Source organism: Hemitrygon akajei, chromosome 19 (genome assembly GCF_048418815.1).
Source record: "Hemitrygon akajei chromosome 19, sHemAka1.3, whole genome shotgun sequence".
Classification (NCBI taxonomy): domain Eukaryota; kingdom Metazoa; phylum Chordata; class Chondrichthyes; order Myliobatiformes; family Dasyatidae; genus Hemitrygon; species Hemitrygon akajei.
The window spans coordinates 26,891,352-26,908,027 of NC_133142.1; the positions used below are offsets into that span (position 1 = coordinate 26,891,352).

The following is a 16,676-nucleotide window of genomic DNA, read 5'->3' on the forward strand; positions in this document are numbered from 1 at the left end:
TGTAAATCAAGAGTTCTGCATCATTGTTCCGCTGAAGAATATTTTCCAAGCTTTCCTATTAGATGATTTATCAAAAACAAAAGCTTACACATCACAGATTTTTAATACCAGTTATGGAAATTCTGGGTACTTTAATATTGGATAATACATGTTACGTTTTGTGACTTTCAAACATTAAATTAATTCAAAGCAAGTTGCGGGCAGTTCGAAATACTTTGTCTTTTACTTCAAGCGAGGCATGCATGTATCATGTGGTAGCATGATGGCGTACACAATTAACGAATTTTTAGATATAACCCATATCTAATTATTTAAATGAACATCTGAAAATTCATGACATACATGCTTGTACACTATTTCTATTGATGGTGCTGTCTAAATGAAGGAAACACGTATAATCTGAAACAATTTTTTTTTAAATGTGGAAGCTTTCAGTAGAAACCAAGTTAGTGCTTCAGGTCAATGAACAAGTGAGAACGCAACTATATTTTAAATGTCAGATCATGGGATGGATGGAGGAAACAAAAGGCGAAGTGCAGACCAGCACTGTCAAGTTAATCATTTGATACTCTGGCTGTTTTCCATGGATCTACTGTGCTGTGCAAAAGTCTTAGGCAGATATACAGTATATAGCTAGGAAGCCTAAGACTTTTGCATAGTACTGAAGTAATCTTGCTGTCGCAAAAAAGAAACAAATTTCATGACGTATGTAAGTGATGATAAACCTGATACTTATACGGATCTCTATTGTGGACTGAGAGTGGGAAGGGGTCACTGAGAGGGGAATCATGCTTGGGAAAAGAGAAGGGAGAGGGGAGGGAGCGGAACATTCTGTAATGATCAATAAACCAGAAGCAGCTGACCTTGCCTGGTGTCTCAGGGCCGGGTTTGTCTGCACCTGTACCACCCCCCACCCCGGCACTCCTTTTCTGACACCTGTCCACACCTGCTAACGGCACTTCACTTTCGCCATTCCCAACATCCTTTAATCTTGTCAAATTCACAAGCTTGCTCTCCGCTCCACATTGACAAACACAGGACTATGCAAAAGTCTTAGGCACCCTAGCTATATATACATGCCTAAGAAGTTTGCACAGTACCGTACGTTGCTTTGGGTGAACAGTAATTGCTTCGTAGTGATGCCTGTCCATGATACATCCCGAGTTCTCTTTTCAGGTGGTTAGAGAGTAGTTTTCTTTTTCACAAAATAATTTACAATTAGAAAACTTCTAATAGCATATTGTTATTTCCTTATGCCATGAGTGATTAATAAAATTTCACCAGGATTTTTCTCTTTGTTGATTATCTATATTTTATTTAGAGATACAGCACAGAACAGTCCTTCTGTCACTTCGAGTTGAGCTGCCCAGCAACCCATTCATATAACCCTAATCTAATAACAGGACAGTTTGCAGTGACCATCTAACCTACTAACCAGTACATCTTTGGAATGTGGGAGGGAATCAGAACACCTGGAGGAAACCCATGCATATACAAGAAGAACCTACAAATTTTCTTGCAGAGGAATGAACTCCGAACTCCCAACGCCCCAAATTGTAACAGTGATGTGTAACTGCTACGCTACTTATGATTCCTTTGCTGCAAGATTATATTTCTCATCACCCTCTTGTACCTTAAGCCGTTGGCTGGTGTTTACTTGTAAATCCAGGCAATGAAGTTCAGACAAAGGAGATGCAGTGGATGTGTTGTACTTGGATTTTCAGAAGGCCTTTGACAAGGTGCCACATATGAGTCTGCTCAGCAAGATAAGGGGCCATGGTATTACAGGGAAGTTACTAGCATGGGTGGAGCATTGGCTGATCGGCAGAAAACCGAGAGTGGAAATAAAGGGATCCTATTCTGGCTGGCTGCCGGTTACCAGTGGAATTCCACAGAGGTCAGTGTTCGGTCCGCTGATTTTTTATGATGTATGTCAATGATTTAGACTATGGGATTAATGGATTTGTGGCTAAATTTGCTGATGAGACAAAGATAGGTGGAAGAGCAATTAGTGTTGAGGAAACAGGGAGCCTGCAGAGAGACTTAAGATAGTTTAAGGGAATGGGCAAAGAAGTGGCAAATGAAATACAGTGTTGAAAAGTGTATGGTCATGCACATTGGTGGAAGAAATAAATGGGCAGACTACTATTTAGATGGGGAGAGAATTCAAAATGCAGAGATGCAAAGGGACTTGGGAGTCCTTGTGCAAGACACCCTAAAGGTTAACCTCCAGGTTGAGTCGGTGGTGAAGAAGGCGAATGCAATGTTGGGATTCATTTCTAGAGGTATAGAATATAAGAGCAAGGATGTGATTTGAGGCTCTATAAGGCACTCATGAGACCACACTTGGAGTATTACTGACATTGGAGAGGGTTCAGAGAAGATTCATGAGAATGATTCCAGAAATGAAAGAGTTACCGTATGAGGAATGTCTGGCAGCTCTTGGGCTGTATTCCCTGGAGTTCTGGAAAATGTGAGGGGATCTCATAGAAACATTCTGAATGTTAAAAGGACTGAACAGATTAGGTATGGCAAAGTTATTTCCCATGGTAGGGGAGTCTAGGACAAGAGGGCACGACTTCAGGATTGAAGGACATGCATTTAGAACAGAGGCAGAGAAATTACTTTAGCCAGAGGGTGGTAAATCTGTGGAATTTGTTGCCATGAGTGGCTGTGGAGAACAAGTCATGGGATGCATTTAAGGCAGAGATGGATAGGTTCTCGATTAGCCAGGGCATCAAAGGGTACAGGGAGAAGGCAGGGGAGTGGGGGTGACTGGAAGAATTGGATCAACCAATGATTGAATGGCAGAGCAGACTCGATGGGCCGAATTGCCTACTTCTGCTCCTATATCTAATGGGCTTGTGTGGTAATTGGAGGCACGTGATAAAATAGGCCGTGGTCGGCATGGATTCCTCAAGGGAAAATTTTGCCTGACGAATCTTTTGGAAATCTTTGAAGAAATAATAAGCAGGATAGATAAAGGAGAACTGGTTGATGCTGTGTATTTGGATTTTCAGAAGGCCTTTAACAAGGTGCCAATAATGAGGCTGCCTAACAAGCTATGAGCCCGTGGTATTACAAGGAAGATTCCAGCATGGATAAAGCAGTGGCTGGTTGGCAGGAGGCAGAGTGGGATTAAAGGGAGTCTCTTCTGGTTGCCTGCCAGTGACTAGCAGACTCAATGGGCTGAATGGCCTACTTCTGCTCCTATATCTTATCTAAATAAGCCAGTTTTAAAGCCAACCCCATTTCATTTGTTTATTAATCTGCCACTGTGTATTTTAATTAAATGTTATCGCATAATATCCATAAGTGGTAACTTAGACCGACTTCTTCAAGCTAATTATCGTGCTTCTTTTTCGACTTGTGAGCAGCTAACTCACCAGGAATTAAACTTGGGATCTTGGTTAGCAACTAATCTTAGATCTGGCAGCATCCAGGCTCTGAGAAAGGAATTGGAGGGGAAAAAAAGGCAATTCTGTGACACTTTGTCTGTGGTAATCTTCTGTGGGCAAAGCTATGTAATGTGGAGCAAATCAATTAATTCATCACTGTTCTCATTTCTATAAGTAACCTAGATACCAATATAATTCTTGTTAAATGTGAACACAGGGCTAACATTTGCAGTTTGGCTGCAAGATTAATGAAATTATGAAGTCATGCGGTGTTAGAGTGAATTTTTGGGTTTAGGCCGTTCACACTTAGCAAATGTCTTCGGCCACCAGTCTTCTATTTGACAAAGTACTGTGGATTGAGTTCATAATAATGCATTTCCTAAAAGCTGTGAATACCAGACACTGCTGACACCATAGTTTGACCAGATGCTGTAGTTTCGAAGACAGTATTATCTATACTTTATAAATATGAATTGTCCTCTATGTTAGCACCTAAAATACCAAATAAATGTATTGTGGATTTAACTTGCATTCCGAAAGGCTGTGAATACCAGCCCAGACGTGTGGGCGTCAGGAGGAAAGGATGAAGTCAGAAGGTGTGATGTTTTATATGGAGCTTCAAAAGAAAGCATTATCTCTGCGTTGTCTATTCTTTGTAAATGGGGATTGCCCTTTCTGTTTAGCAAATAAATATCGAACCCTCATTGGACTAGGAGACCTTTTCCACCAAAGGGTGTCCGTATGATGCTTGCTGTACCTTGTTGTGTCAAATAAAGAAGCTGCTTTGTACCTACCAGTAACTCGCTCTCCTGTGATTTCATCCACGCTACAACACGCAGGCCCTTCATCCGTGCATGCTGACCATCATGCCTATCCATACTAGTCCAATTTACATATTGTGGTGACCCACTTTCTGCGCAGGCGAACCGGCTCACAAATAGCCAGCGCGCGGGGGGAGACTTTGGTAATGGACCTCTGATGTCATTTCTGCCCGGAGAGGGCAGGCGCTGGGGATTAAATGCCAGCGCCACGAAATTTGAATAAACTAGTCACCAAACGACTTACCGACTGTGTGTCATTATTTCAGCGCTGTGTGTAGCACATCGCTACAATATATTAATTCCTTATTCCTCAATGCTCAGCTCATTTAAATACTGGTCCAGATGTCTCTTAAACGTTGTTACTGTTCCTGCCTCCAAAACCTTCTCTAGCAGCTTTATAACTAGATATAACTTTATATCTCCTCTATCGTGTCACATTTGAGCCTTCTTTGGTCCAGACAAAATAGAGCCAGCCTATCCAATCTCTTCTTATACCTCAAGTGCTCCAGTCCAGGCAATATCTTGAATCTTTCGAGCTTAATCACATCTTTCCCATAATGTTATGATCAGAACAGCACAATATTCTGCAAGTACAGTCTAACCAACATTTGGTACAACTATACTATAGAATTCTATAGTAAAGTATTTATGATTGAAGGCACAAATAATATAGTTAATATTGACATAATTAAGTATAGGATATTTGAAAGAAGAATGCATACAGTTAACAAAATGGAATGATGTTAATGGGGCAGATTCAGTGACCTGACACTTGCAATATTAAAACTGTAGAAAAACAGTTTAAAAAATTAATATGTTGCTTGGCACCTCATGGGAGACTAACATTTCACATCAGGTGCTGCATTAATAACTATGATCTCACTTCAAAAGAACTGTAAAGTGTAGGATGCCTTGGGCATCCAAGGTTTGGAATATGCTTTAAACTGAACTTTTCTTTTGTTGGAGTCATAGAACAGTACACCACAGGAACAGGCCCTTTGGCCTATCTAATTCATACAGACAGACTTACTTTATTGATCCTGAGGGAAATTGGGTTCATGCAGAATTGTAAATCTGCCTCGTCCCATCGACCTGCACCTGGACCATAGCTCTCCATATCCCTTACATCCATGTATCCAAATTTATCTTAAATGGTGAAATTGATCCCAAATCCACCACTTGCACTGGCAGCTCGGTCCACATTCTCACCAACTGAGTAAAAAAGTCCTCCCCCACTCATGATCCCCTTAAACATTTCACCTTTCACCCTTTACCCTTGACCTTTAGTTGTAGTATTACCCAACCTCAATCAAAAAAGGCTGCTTGCATTTATCCTAAATACCCACCTCATAATTTTTCACACTTCTGTCAAATCTCTCTTCAAACAACAGTGGACCCAGCACCAATCCCTGCAGCTCACCACTCAGAGAGGCAACCATCTACAACCACGCCCTGGCTTCTTCCGTGAAGCAAATGTCTAATACAATTTACTAGCTCATCTTGAATGCCAAGCAGTTGAACCTTCTTGACCAACCTCCCATGCAGGACCTTGTCTTAGCTCAATCCTGTGGTCATTGCATATGCAGAGTTCTGTTACCACCAATTTCTCCAGGTAACACAAAGGCATACACCTGCTATGCTCCTTGATGCGGGTTTCCACCGTGCATTCTGTCAGGCATATGCAGTGACCACAGGATTGTCTTCAATGGCACAAAACTACTGTGCCACACCAATGGCTTTTGGGACTGACTGGTGGAATAAGCCGTTGAAGTACAATTAGAGAATAAGAATTTCAACAAAGGCAATGACCTTGCTCTTAGTAAGAACTGGAATACAATTCTAAACAGGGTGGGACAGTGGAAACCTGATAGGTTGAGGTCTAACTAATCAGGAAGGTTGGTTGACAGGAATTGAGTAAATATATATCACCAGACTAGACATGCTTGAACATCACTTCTGATGAAGTTTGTCATCAAAACATCGGTTAAAATTGACATCTCAACCCGGCTGGAAGCTACTAACCTACAAAGTACTCAGGACGTCTTTAGAGAGTGGTGTCTCAGAAAGGCAGCGTCCATTATGAAGGACTTCCAGCACCCAGGGCATGCCCTTTTCTCACTGTTACCAACAGGTAGGAGATACAGAAGCCTGAAGGAATTCAGGAACTCAGTGATTCAGGAACAGCATCTTCCCCTCTGCCATCCGATTCCTAAATGCACATTGAAGCTTTGGACACTACCTCACTTTTTTAATATACAGTATTTCTGTTTTTGCACATTTTAAAATATCTATTCAATATATGTAATTGATTTACTTGTTTATTTATTATTATGTTTTTTCTCTCTCTCTGCTAGATTATGTATTGCATTGAACTGCTGCTGCTGCTAAGTTAACAAATTTCACGTCACATGCCAGTGATAATAAACCTGATTCTGATTCTGATCTATGTTGGGGAAGCACCAGACCCTTTTATAACTCCCCAGCTCTTTACTTCACACATCTCCCTCTCCTGGTTTCACCTATCACCTACCGCCTTGTACTTCTTCCTCCCCTCTCCCACCTTCTTACTCTGACTTATCATCTTTTTTCCAGTTCTGATGAAAAGTCTCAGCCCAAAACATTGACTGTTTACTCTTTTCCATAGACGCTGCCTATGCTGAGTTCCTCCAGCATTTTGTGTGTGTTGCTTGGACTTCCAGAATCTGCAGATTTTCTCATGTTTATGCTACTTATACATACCTTCCAACAACTTTCCCACTTCTGATGTTGGGCTTATTTGCCTATAATATCCTGGCTTCTTCTTAAGAATCTTTCTTGAACAATGGAACAACATTAGCTATCCCCCAATCCTCTGGAACCTCACAAATAGTACATGTGGTTTCCATTTGCAAGAATAAAGTAATGCAGGGGTTCTATAAAGCCATTCAAAAGGAAGGGCATGCTTTAAATGTGTGAGCTAATCCAAAATGTCTGGATAAAAATGGTTTCACTCATAGTATTCTTGAATTTAATCCATAATTTAAAAAAATATGCCCTAAATGGAAATACGGTAAGTGTAGAAGGAGTTAATTCATCAATATAGCTATTGATAGCAATATCACTATTCCTGTTGACTTTGTTAATCTCTGTCTAACTACAAAAGGGATCTGGTGAATATTATTTAGTTTTAACAGATATACTTGAAGATGTTTTTTTTTGTTAATTTGATCAACCAATTCTTCATCTTCATCTTTGGATCAAATGCCTCCAGCAATACTGGCCCAATGTCATTATAATTGAATCCCATTCTGTGGGATTTTTCTTCTCTTTGTAAATGTCAAACAATATGCCATTGAGCAAAACTGGCACTAAATGCAATGCTATTGTTTAGCAGACTGTGCTGCACTGGCAAAAAAAGAAGAGGAAAGATTAACTGAGGTGAAATTTGCAACTCTTTTTGCATTCTGGTGAGGTAATTAAACTAATTTTGGTATCAGTAGTCCTCTGCTGAATTTTTTCTGTTGGCATCAACAACCAATTTACACTGAGACAGAAGTGCTGTTTGTAGGGCTTTCAAAGTAGCAGGATTTATCTATTTATTTGTTTATTTATTGAGATACAGCGTGGAATTGTTTAACTTTCTCCTGTAAAGTAGTATTGGTTGTATTTCTGTATTACTTTGTATCACTATAATTATTCTCTATTACAGAGCCTGTCATACCGCTTCAGTTTGTCTCCTACATTAAGCAATTGTGATTAACCAATACTTACCCATGAATCGAGATGTTAACAACTTCAAATAAATTAGCATACTAGATAAGGTGAAATTTAGGAAATAATAAATTGCTTTGTGTATTCAAATCTAGAAGTAACTTTAATGAAATCATTACTAAGAAATTAGATTTGCCAAGATCATCCAAACTTTTTTTTCTCCAAATGCAATATATTTCTTAGCTAACTCAGATGTGTGTCTTTCCCCTTTAGTAGGCTAAGAGACTAGAATTAGGACCAATAAGAATGATTTCAGGTGATGAAAAGATCATTACTTAAATCTCAACCGTATATTTCTGGTAAGATGGTGATGCGTTTGGACACAGCGGCCTGTCGTTGGCCAACCAAAGGTGTTTTTTTCTTTGGTAAATGTGTTTTTTATGATCATAAGACTATACTGGACTCCAAGAACTTTGGGTACAGCAGGTCTGCCGTATTGATTGGAGTGAAGTGGTGAAGAGGTGAAGTAGAAGCCAGCCAGCATGTTGGAGGAGGAGCTGGTCGGTGGGCTAGAGATGGAGTTGCCAGCCGGTGTGGTGGAGGAGCTGGTCGGTGGGCTAGAGATGGTGGAGCCAGCCGGTGTGTCAGAGGAGGAGCCAGCTGGTTGTGTTGGCCAAGGAGCTGGCCGGTGTGTCAGAAAAGGAGCCATTCAGTGGTTCAGAAGAGTAGAGTGCAGACATTCCTCTCACGATCGCAGCACTTGTTGGACATTGATAATGTAAGATACCGCAGGCTAATTTCCCTTGTTTGCTGGTGAGACAGGTGGTGTGGGAACTGCGTAGTCTCAGTTGTAATAACAACGAGGCCTCAAGTCGCAGGCTTGCTAGTTGCTGCATTCCAGGTGAGGGGATGTTGGAAGCGATGTAGCATGCCGTCTCGCTCGGTTGGGGGCTGGCCTCTCATCATGGCTGCCCTCCAGTGTTTGACAGGCTGTATTGCTGAAAACTGTACCATCAATTCGCAGGACCTGCCATTCAGGGTCTTGGACTATATATGTGTTCTATTGTGTGATTTTTTTTTTTGCTTGCTATTTTGAATGTGCAATTAATGATAATTAAACTTGATTTGATATCAGCAGAATCTGAAAATGACTCCTATTCAAATGGCAATCTATAGGGTTGTTGTATTATATAGTAAAAGCCCCAGCTGCTCTTAAAGGTGAATGAACCTATTGAACCATATCAACCATAGGTCTTCCTTTCAAGCTCAGCCATACTATTCAACCATTTACAGAGGAGCATTCATCATTCCTGCATTTCATTTAATGTACACGGGTCTCTGAAATGAAATTTCAAACTTCATTCATCTGAATCAGAGACAAGGTTAAGATATCATTAAATGAAGGATGACATTTAATTCCTAACAAATAATCTCACTTTCTTCTGGACTTGATAGTTGTCACATCAACCTAGTTCTCCAACCAAAAGGGTACTCTGTATACAGGTTTATCTTCTGATATTACTAATTAGCAAATCTAATTTTTGATTAAGGTAGCTTCAGTTGTGTCTTCAAAGAATCAGTACATAAGGGCTCTGGATCTTTTAATGACATTTTGTGAATGTATTGCATATTGATTGGTGCTTTTGAGCTGTAAATCTTGGAATAATTAATCTAATGTTACAAACTTAAGTCTTTAATTCATGATGCCATCTGTGGTGTGAAATATTTTCACTTTCCTAAAATTTGTTCTCTCTTTAAATTCATCCGAACTTTCTTTAACTCTTCCAAGAAATAATACATAGATTATTGAAATTCTTCTAAGATTAACACACACAACATGCTGGAGGAACTGAGCAGGTCAGGCAACATCAATGAAAATGAATAAACATTCGACATATCTGGTCAAGACCCTTCCTCAGGACTGGAAAGGAAGGAGAAAGACTGCAGAATAAAAAGGTGTGGAGGAGGGGAAGGAGGACAGGCTAGAAAGTGCTGCCAGGTGGCTGGGAAAACTAAAGGGCTAGAGTAGGAGTCTGATAGAAAAGGAAAAGGAAGAGGGAGGGGCTCTGGGGAAAGATGAGGAGAGGAGGTAAGAGGCCAGAGTGGGGAATAGAAGAACAGGGAAGGGGCGGGGGGGAGAGAAGTAAAAAGAAAAAATCTGTAAGGAGAAATTGATGTTTATGCAGTCTGGTTGGAGGTTACCGAGATGGAATATGAGATGTTGCTCCACCACCCAGAGAGGCCTGATTGTGGCAGAAGAGGCCATGGACCAACAATTCTTAATGTAAATGTAGTTAAGACTTAAAATGGTTGGCCACCGGGAAGCTCTGCTTTCGGTGGACGGAGCGGAAGTCCTCGACAAAGCAGTCCCTCATTTTACGTCAGGTCTCACCAGTGTAGTGAAGGCTGCATGGGATCACCGCATACAATAGACGAACCCAACAGGCTCAGAGATTAATTGTTCCCTCACCTGGAAGGACTGTTTTGAGCACTGAATTGTGCTAAGGGAGGAGATGTTTGGCATGTGTAGCATTTCTCTCATTTGCAGGGATACATACCAGGAGGGAAGTTAGCGGGGAAGGATGAATGGACAAAGGAATCTCAGAGGGAACCGTCCCTTTGGAAAGCGAAGAGTGGGGATGGGAGGGAAGTAAAGATGTGTTTGGTAGTAGGATCCTATTGAAGATGGCGGAAGTTGTGCAGAATGTTGTGTTGGATTCAGAGGGTCATGGGGTGGTAGGTGAGGACAAGGGGACTCTATCCCTGTTAAGATGGTGGAAAGAATGAATGAGCACAGGGATCTCTCCCTCTGTGGATCCCTTGTCCATTCGTCCCTCCCAACTAATCTCTCCCCTGGCATATTTCCCGGAAAGTGAGAGAAATGCTACACCTGCCCATTCAGCTATTCCCTTACCTCCATTTAGAGCCCCAAACAGTCCTTCCAGGTAAGGCAACACTTCACCTGCAAATCTGTTGGGCTTGTCTATTACATACGGTGCACCTGATATGGCCTCCTTTACAATCTGTGAGACCCAGCGTAAATTGGGGGACCACATTGTTGAGTTCCATCTGCCAAATGTGGAATTTCCCAGTGGCCAAACATTTTATTTTTTATCCCCATTCCCATTTCAACATGTTGGTCCATAGTCTCCTGTTCTGCCATGATGAAGTCACTCTTAGGATAGAGGACCAACATCTCATATTCCATCTAGGTAGTCTCCAACCTGATGGCATGAACACCAACTTCTGGTATTTTGTATTTCTCTTCTCCTTACCTACTTATCACCACCCCCTGCTGCCCTCCTTCCCTTTTCCCATGGTCCATTCTTCTTTCCTATCAGATTTCCTTGCAGTTTCACGTTATCTGAGAATTTTACCCCTTGCACTTCATTTCCAGTTTGAGTGCTTGGCATAAATCAGGAAGCAACAAACTATATTAGCTAAAGTAGGGCTACTGATTTTCTTGCTATGTATTTGACTCAGGGTTGGGTGTAAGAGCACAATTTAATCTCTGTATCTACCCTGTTAAGCCAAGTAGGAATTTTATGCATTTCATGAGATCTCCTAAAGTAACACAAGGGAAAACTTTGCTGGGAGTATTAATCGAGGAAGGTTCAATTGTCATATTCAAAATGGAGTTTGGTAAGTATCTTAAAGAAACGAAAACTGTAATGCTCAAGCCAGAGGACAGAAGTGATGCTAGCTAGATGGCATTTCATCTAGTGATAGTACAACTTGACAGGAAAATCAGCTCCTCATGGGCTATAACCGTTCTGTGATACCTATGATTAAAGTTAATGTCATTGTGTGCTTGAATGAGATCAGATATCTTCACCTATCTCTTCAAGTATTTGTTTTTACAAAATGTAATTTTTTGTAAGATTTGTGCATTATCAGTTCTTTATACTTCAGTCTTATGTACTTTAGTAAAATATTCATGGATGACTTTGAAAGCAAAGCCAGTGATCCAATAATGTTTTTTCTTTAAAGGTTCATATTGAAAATCATTTTTATCTGTGACTAGGAGGAGTTAACTTTGCATATCCTTTCACACAGGTCACCCGCCAGGACAATCTTGCATTGGTTCCCATTATCAGAGGGTTGAAGGGAGTCGTACACCATGGTAAGATACTTATGCTTCCTTTCATAGAAATAAAAATATTTGTCAGAATTACAGTATGTTAATAACCATTTCGAGTTTTTGCCCATTCCCAGTGTGAGTAACAGATTTAATATGCACATTTGTTTTATTAACATAGTTAAATTTGAAATATTCTGCACATACATTAAATCCAATCTTGTAATTACAGTAATCATGAAGAATTCTTTCATTAACATTTAATATTCTTCCATGAAAAATGAATAATGTGATTAATGAGTGCCATCTGTTTTGTGTGATAAATCATTTAATTTTGAATCTGCTTTAATATTTCTGAATCCAAGTGCAATGGCACAGCTTTGTTTCCAACTCCTGAAGTTGCGAAAGAGTGCAGCCTTGAATAAAGCATTTCTTAATCAACTACGTTAACGTGAGGTACAATTTTTCTGCTATTGAACGAAATATGATACTAAGTATGGCTAAAGGATTATCACAATGGTACATTTTCATTTTACGTCTAGAAAATGCAACAGATGAACTTTGAATAGACAATAAGACCTTGTCTGTCTGGATATTTAAGCAATTAGCACTTTAACAAGTCATTTGAAATATATTCATCAAGAATGATAGCATAGCAGTTTAAGCGATGCTATTGCAGCTTGGGTTGTCAGAGTTCAATCCCAGCATCCTCTGTTAGGAGTATGTATATTCTCACTGTGGAATGCAGGAGTTTTCTCTGGCTGCTTCGGTTTCCTAATACAGTCCAAAGATGTACCAGTAGATTAATTAGTCATTGTAAGTTGTCCCGTGATTAGGTGAGGGTTAATTAGGGGTTGTGGGGGGTTGTTGCGTGGCATCGCTCAAAAGGCCAGAAGAGTCTCTTATGCACTGTATCTATAAATAACTGTGCTGTTTTGCCAAGGCGACACTAAAAAAGAACTGAGCAGTGCCTACTTTGACCTCTTTTTGATTTGAAATGCCAGCAGTTCTACATGTAACCTCATGTAAGCTGAGGTTCAACAAGAGTAAGGTTTCTGTTCCCACATATGGAAGTCTTGAACTTGCTCACAGATGTTTTCTGGATATTTTTAACTGTGCTCTCATGTCAGACTTTTTACTAAAGATTAAAGACTTTTGGAAATTTCCCACCACTTCTCCATGACTGAGGCACGTAGATTAATGTATCTAGTTTTTGTTACTTTAATTTTATTTATGTTCTTACTTACTTAATGGTGTTTTTGAATATGCATAATAGTTTTGAAATGCTGTTGAATGTCAATAACATCTAGAAATTATTTTTTTGTCAGTGTTAGCAGCTGGCTAAGCTGGATATCAACATACCTCTTGGCTGTTTCGTAGGCAGATCTTATTCTAGCCTTCCTGCCCTATGACACTTGTTATAGAAGGCTGTATCCATGAGAATTAGACCAGGTCATTCTCCAGGTTTCTGCTGGTATGTCTTTGCAGATCAATAATGAACATGGGCAGCTTACATTTGAGTGCAAAATCAGAGTCATTATATCAACTTTGTGATTAACTTCATTAGTCGCTTAATTATTTCTGCATAAAATTGTCAGCTGGATTGGTATAACAGTTGGTTGATAAGACAATTGATTAATGTAAATAAATGGGAAAGGTTGAGGGATATGCCCTGTTATATAAAAAGGGAAAGTTGTTGAATACAGTTTAAGAGATTCTGATTTATTTATCACATTGTACATCAAAACATACAGCGAAATGTGTTGTTTGTGTTAACAGCCAACACATCCAAGGATGTGCTGGAGGCAGCCAGCAAGTGTCTCCACACATTCCAGTGCCAACATAGCATGCCCATAATGTTCAGAACACAAGCAGCAAGAACAACAGCAACAAAGCCAGTGAAACTCACAGAATTTGATAGAATCTGTTAAAGAAAACAAACAAAATTAGTTTAATCCTCTATCCACGTTCGCTACAAATGTGAAACTTGACCCTGACTCACTGTTCATACATTTACTTCAGATTTTATTGTACTGGGCTTGGAAGTACCCACATGACCACTCTTAGCATTCATATCGGTAATTTCATTATTTAAATGATCTATGTTCACAGATTTTATCAGCTATTTCAATTTAGCAGGAAGCTCAGCTAGAAAAGAGAGGCACGGAGAATCCGATTCAAGAAGCAAATTCTTTTGTGGCATTGCCTATTGAATATAGAAAAAGAATGCTTCCTTAAGTTCTTCAAGCAAACAGATCATACTGTTTTGCCACAACCAATATGATTCCTCAGTAACATCTTTTCCCCAATTCCTTTCCCTTTCTTACACCTCCACCATGCTGGGATCTTTCATCCCCCAAACCTTCTCGTCCCTTATCCCCAAATTGATGTTAGTAAAATAGATTTATCTGTCTGAAGTCTTAACACTTTTTGTAGTAATTTACAGTACTTTAATAGGCTTGCATGTTCTCTTCATCAATACATTCTGAAAAAGAATTTAAGCGCACTCTATAAATACTGTACAAATTTTTAAATCTCTCTTCCTGCAACCTTCATGACAACTTGCAGTTAGCTGACCCTTTCATCCTCTATGCCGAGTTAGCATTAACCAGCATTCCCATGGCTCGGTCTGTGGTTGTGATATTGGGTTATAGGGTGTGGTTTGTTTGATTTGAATGAATATTGCCCACCACCAACTTCTCCTTCTTCCCACCCCTATCTTACCTGCAGTGCCATCCATAGATTCATGTTGGATTGATTGCTCAAAGGTTAGTTTTAATTTATTTTCGAGTTTGACGATGCGATAACAGAGCTCAATGGTGACCAAAAATGGCGATATCATTGTGCCTGTCATACAGTTCTAAAACAAATGCCATCCTCAGTTGCTGTACGACTTGATCTTTACATAGGATATACCCAAATCAGGAAAATTGTACAGGACAGACGACATAACGTATTGATATCACACAGACCAGCAAACTTCCTATTTGAAATGCAGGGTGTCCAGTGCAGAATGAGAATATTGATGCCCTTATCCCTGGTTCCCTTGTTCTCTTGGCTTTCCTGTTTCACAGGCTCTGAGCTCTCAATTAACCAGTTTCTGGGTAGCACAATGTAATGAAAAAAATCATTAATAAAGCTTCTAAATATATCCTCTCTCCTCTCTGGCTATTTTCAGGTTTCCCAGCCATTAACCCTCCCATGCAAATATATTTGTAGCTCAGAATTTTCTCAGAAGGCAAATAAATTATAGATTCACGCCATTAAAAAGAAACTGATTAATAGGGAAATAAGTATTTTCTTTATTATAAAATGACAGACAATAAGACATAGGCCAGAATTAGGCCATTTGGCCATTCGAGTCTGCTCCACCATTCCATCACTGATTTATTATCATTGTCAAGCCCATTCTCCTGTCTTCTCCTCATAACCTTTGAGGGTCTGACCAATCAAGAACCTATCAACCTCTGCTTTAAATATACAGTACTCAGTGACTTGGCCTCCACATCTCTTTTCTAACTGGACATCCCTCTATTCTGAGGCTGTGCCCTTTGGTCCTAGACTTAGCAACTGTAGGAAACATCCTCTCCACATCCACTTTTTCGAGGGCTTTCAATATTCGATACATTTCAACTAGACGTCACCTCCCCCATTCTTCTGAACTCCAGCTTGTTCCAGCCCAGAGCCATCAAACATTTCTTATATGTTAAATGTTAACCCTTTAGTTCCAGGAATCATTCTTGTGAATCTCCTCTGGATCCTCTCTATCTTCTCTTAGATGCTCACAATACGCTAACTGTGGTCAGACAATGTCTTATAAAGCCTCAGATTTAAACATTGCTCTTATCTTCTAGTCCTCCTGAATGCTAACGTTGCATTTGCCTTCCTTACCACCAACTCAACCTGCAAGTTAACCCTTAGGGAAAACTGCTCAAGAACTTTCAAGTCCTATGGTATCTCTGATTTTTGGATTTTCTTCCCATTTAGAAAATAGTCTGTACCTTCATTTTATCAAGCTTCATGAATATGCACTTCTACACTCTGTGTTCAATCTGCCACTTCTTTGCCCATTCTCCCAATTTGTATAAATTATTTTGCAGACTCCCTACATCCTTAACATTACCTGCCCTTCCACCTGTCTTTGTATGATCTACAACCATTGCTACAAAAACATCAATTCCATCATTCAAATCATTGACATAATGTGAAAAGAAGTGGTCCCAGCACCAATCTCTGTGGAACACCACTAGCCACCAGCAGCCAACAAGAGAAGGTCCCCTTTATTCCTACTCTTTGCTTCTTATTAGTCATCCAACCTCTATCCATGCTAGTACCTTTCCTGTAATACCATGGGCACTCGTTAATATGCAGCACCTTGACAAAGTACTTCTGAAAATCCAAGTAAACAACATCCATTGATTCTCCTTCATCTCTCCTGCCTGTTATTGGCTCAAAGAATTCCAACAGATATGTCAGGCAAGATTTCCCCTTTAGGAAACTATACAGACTTTGGCCTACTTTATTATGTGCCTCCAGGTGCTCCAAAACCTCATCTTTGGACTCCAGCATCTTCCCAACCACTGAAGACAGGCTAACTGGCCCATAATTTCTTTTTTCCTGCCTTTCTCCCTTCATAAAATGTTGAGTGGCATTTGCAATTATTCAGTGTTCCAGAACTATTCCAGAATT

At 40.0% G+C, this 16,676-nt stretch overlaps 1 protein-coding gene across 3 annotated transcripts in view; it reads left to right on the plus strand.

Annotated features, from left to right (window-relative positions):
• LOC140741842 (receptor-type tyrosine-protein phosphatase gamma-like) overlaps nt 1–16,676 on the plus strand; it is a 648,055-nt gene that overhangs the window by 380,249 nt on the left and 251,130 nt on the right. For all 3 annotated transcript variants that reach the window (XM_073072297.1, XM_073072296.1, XM_073072295.1), the window contains exon 6: nt 11,966–12,032. In XM_073072297.1, coding sequence (XP_072928398.1) covers nt 11,966–12,032 — 67 coding nt within the window. The remainder of the gene's footprint in view (nt 1–11,965; nt 12,033–16,676) is intronic.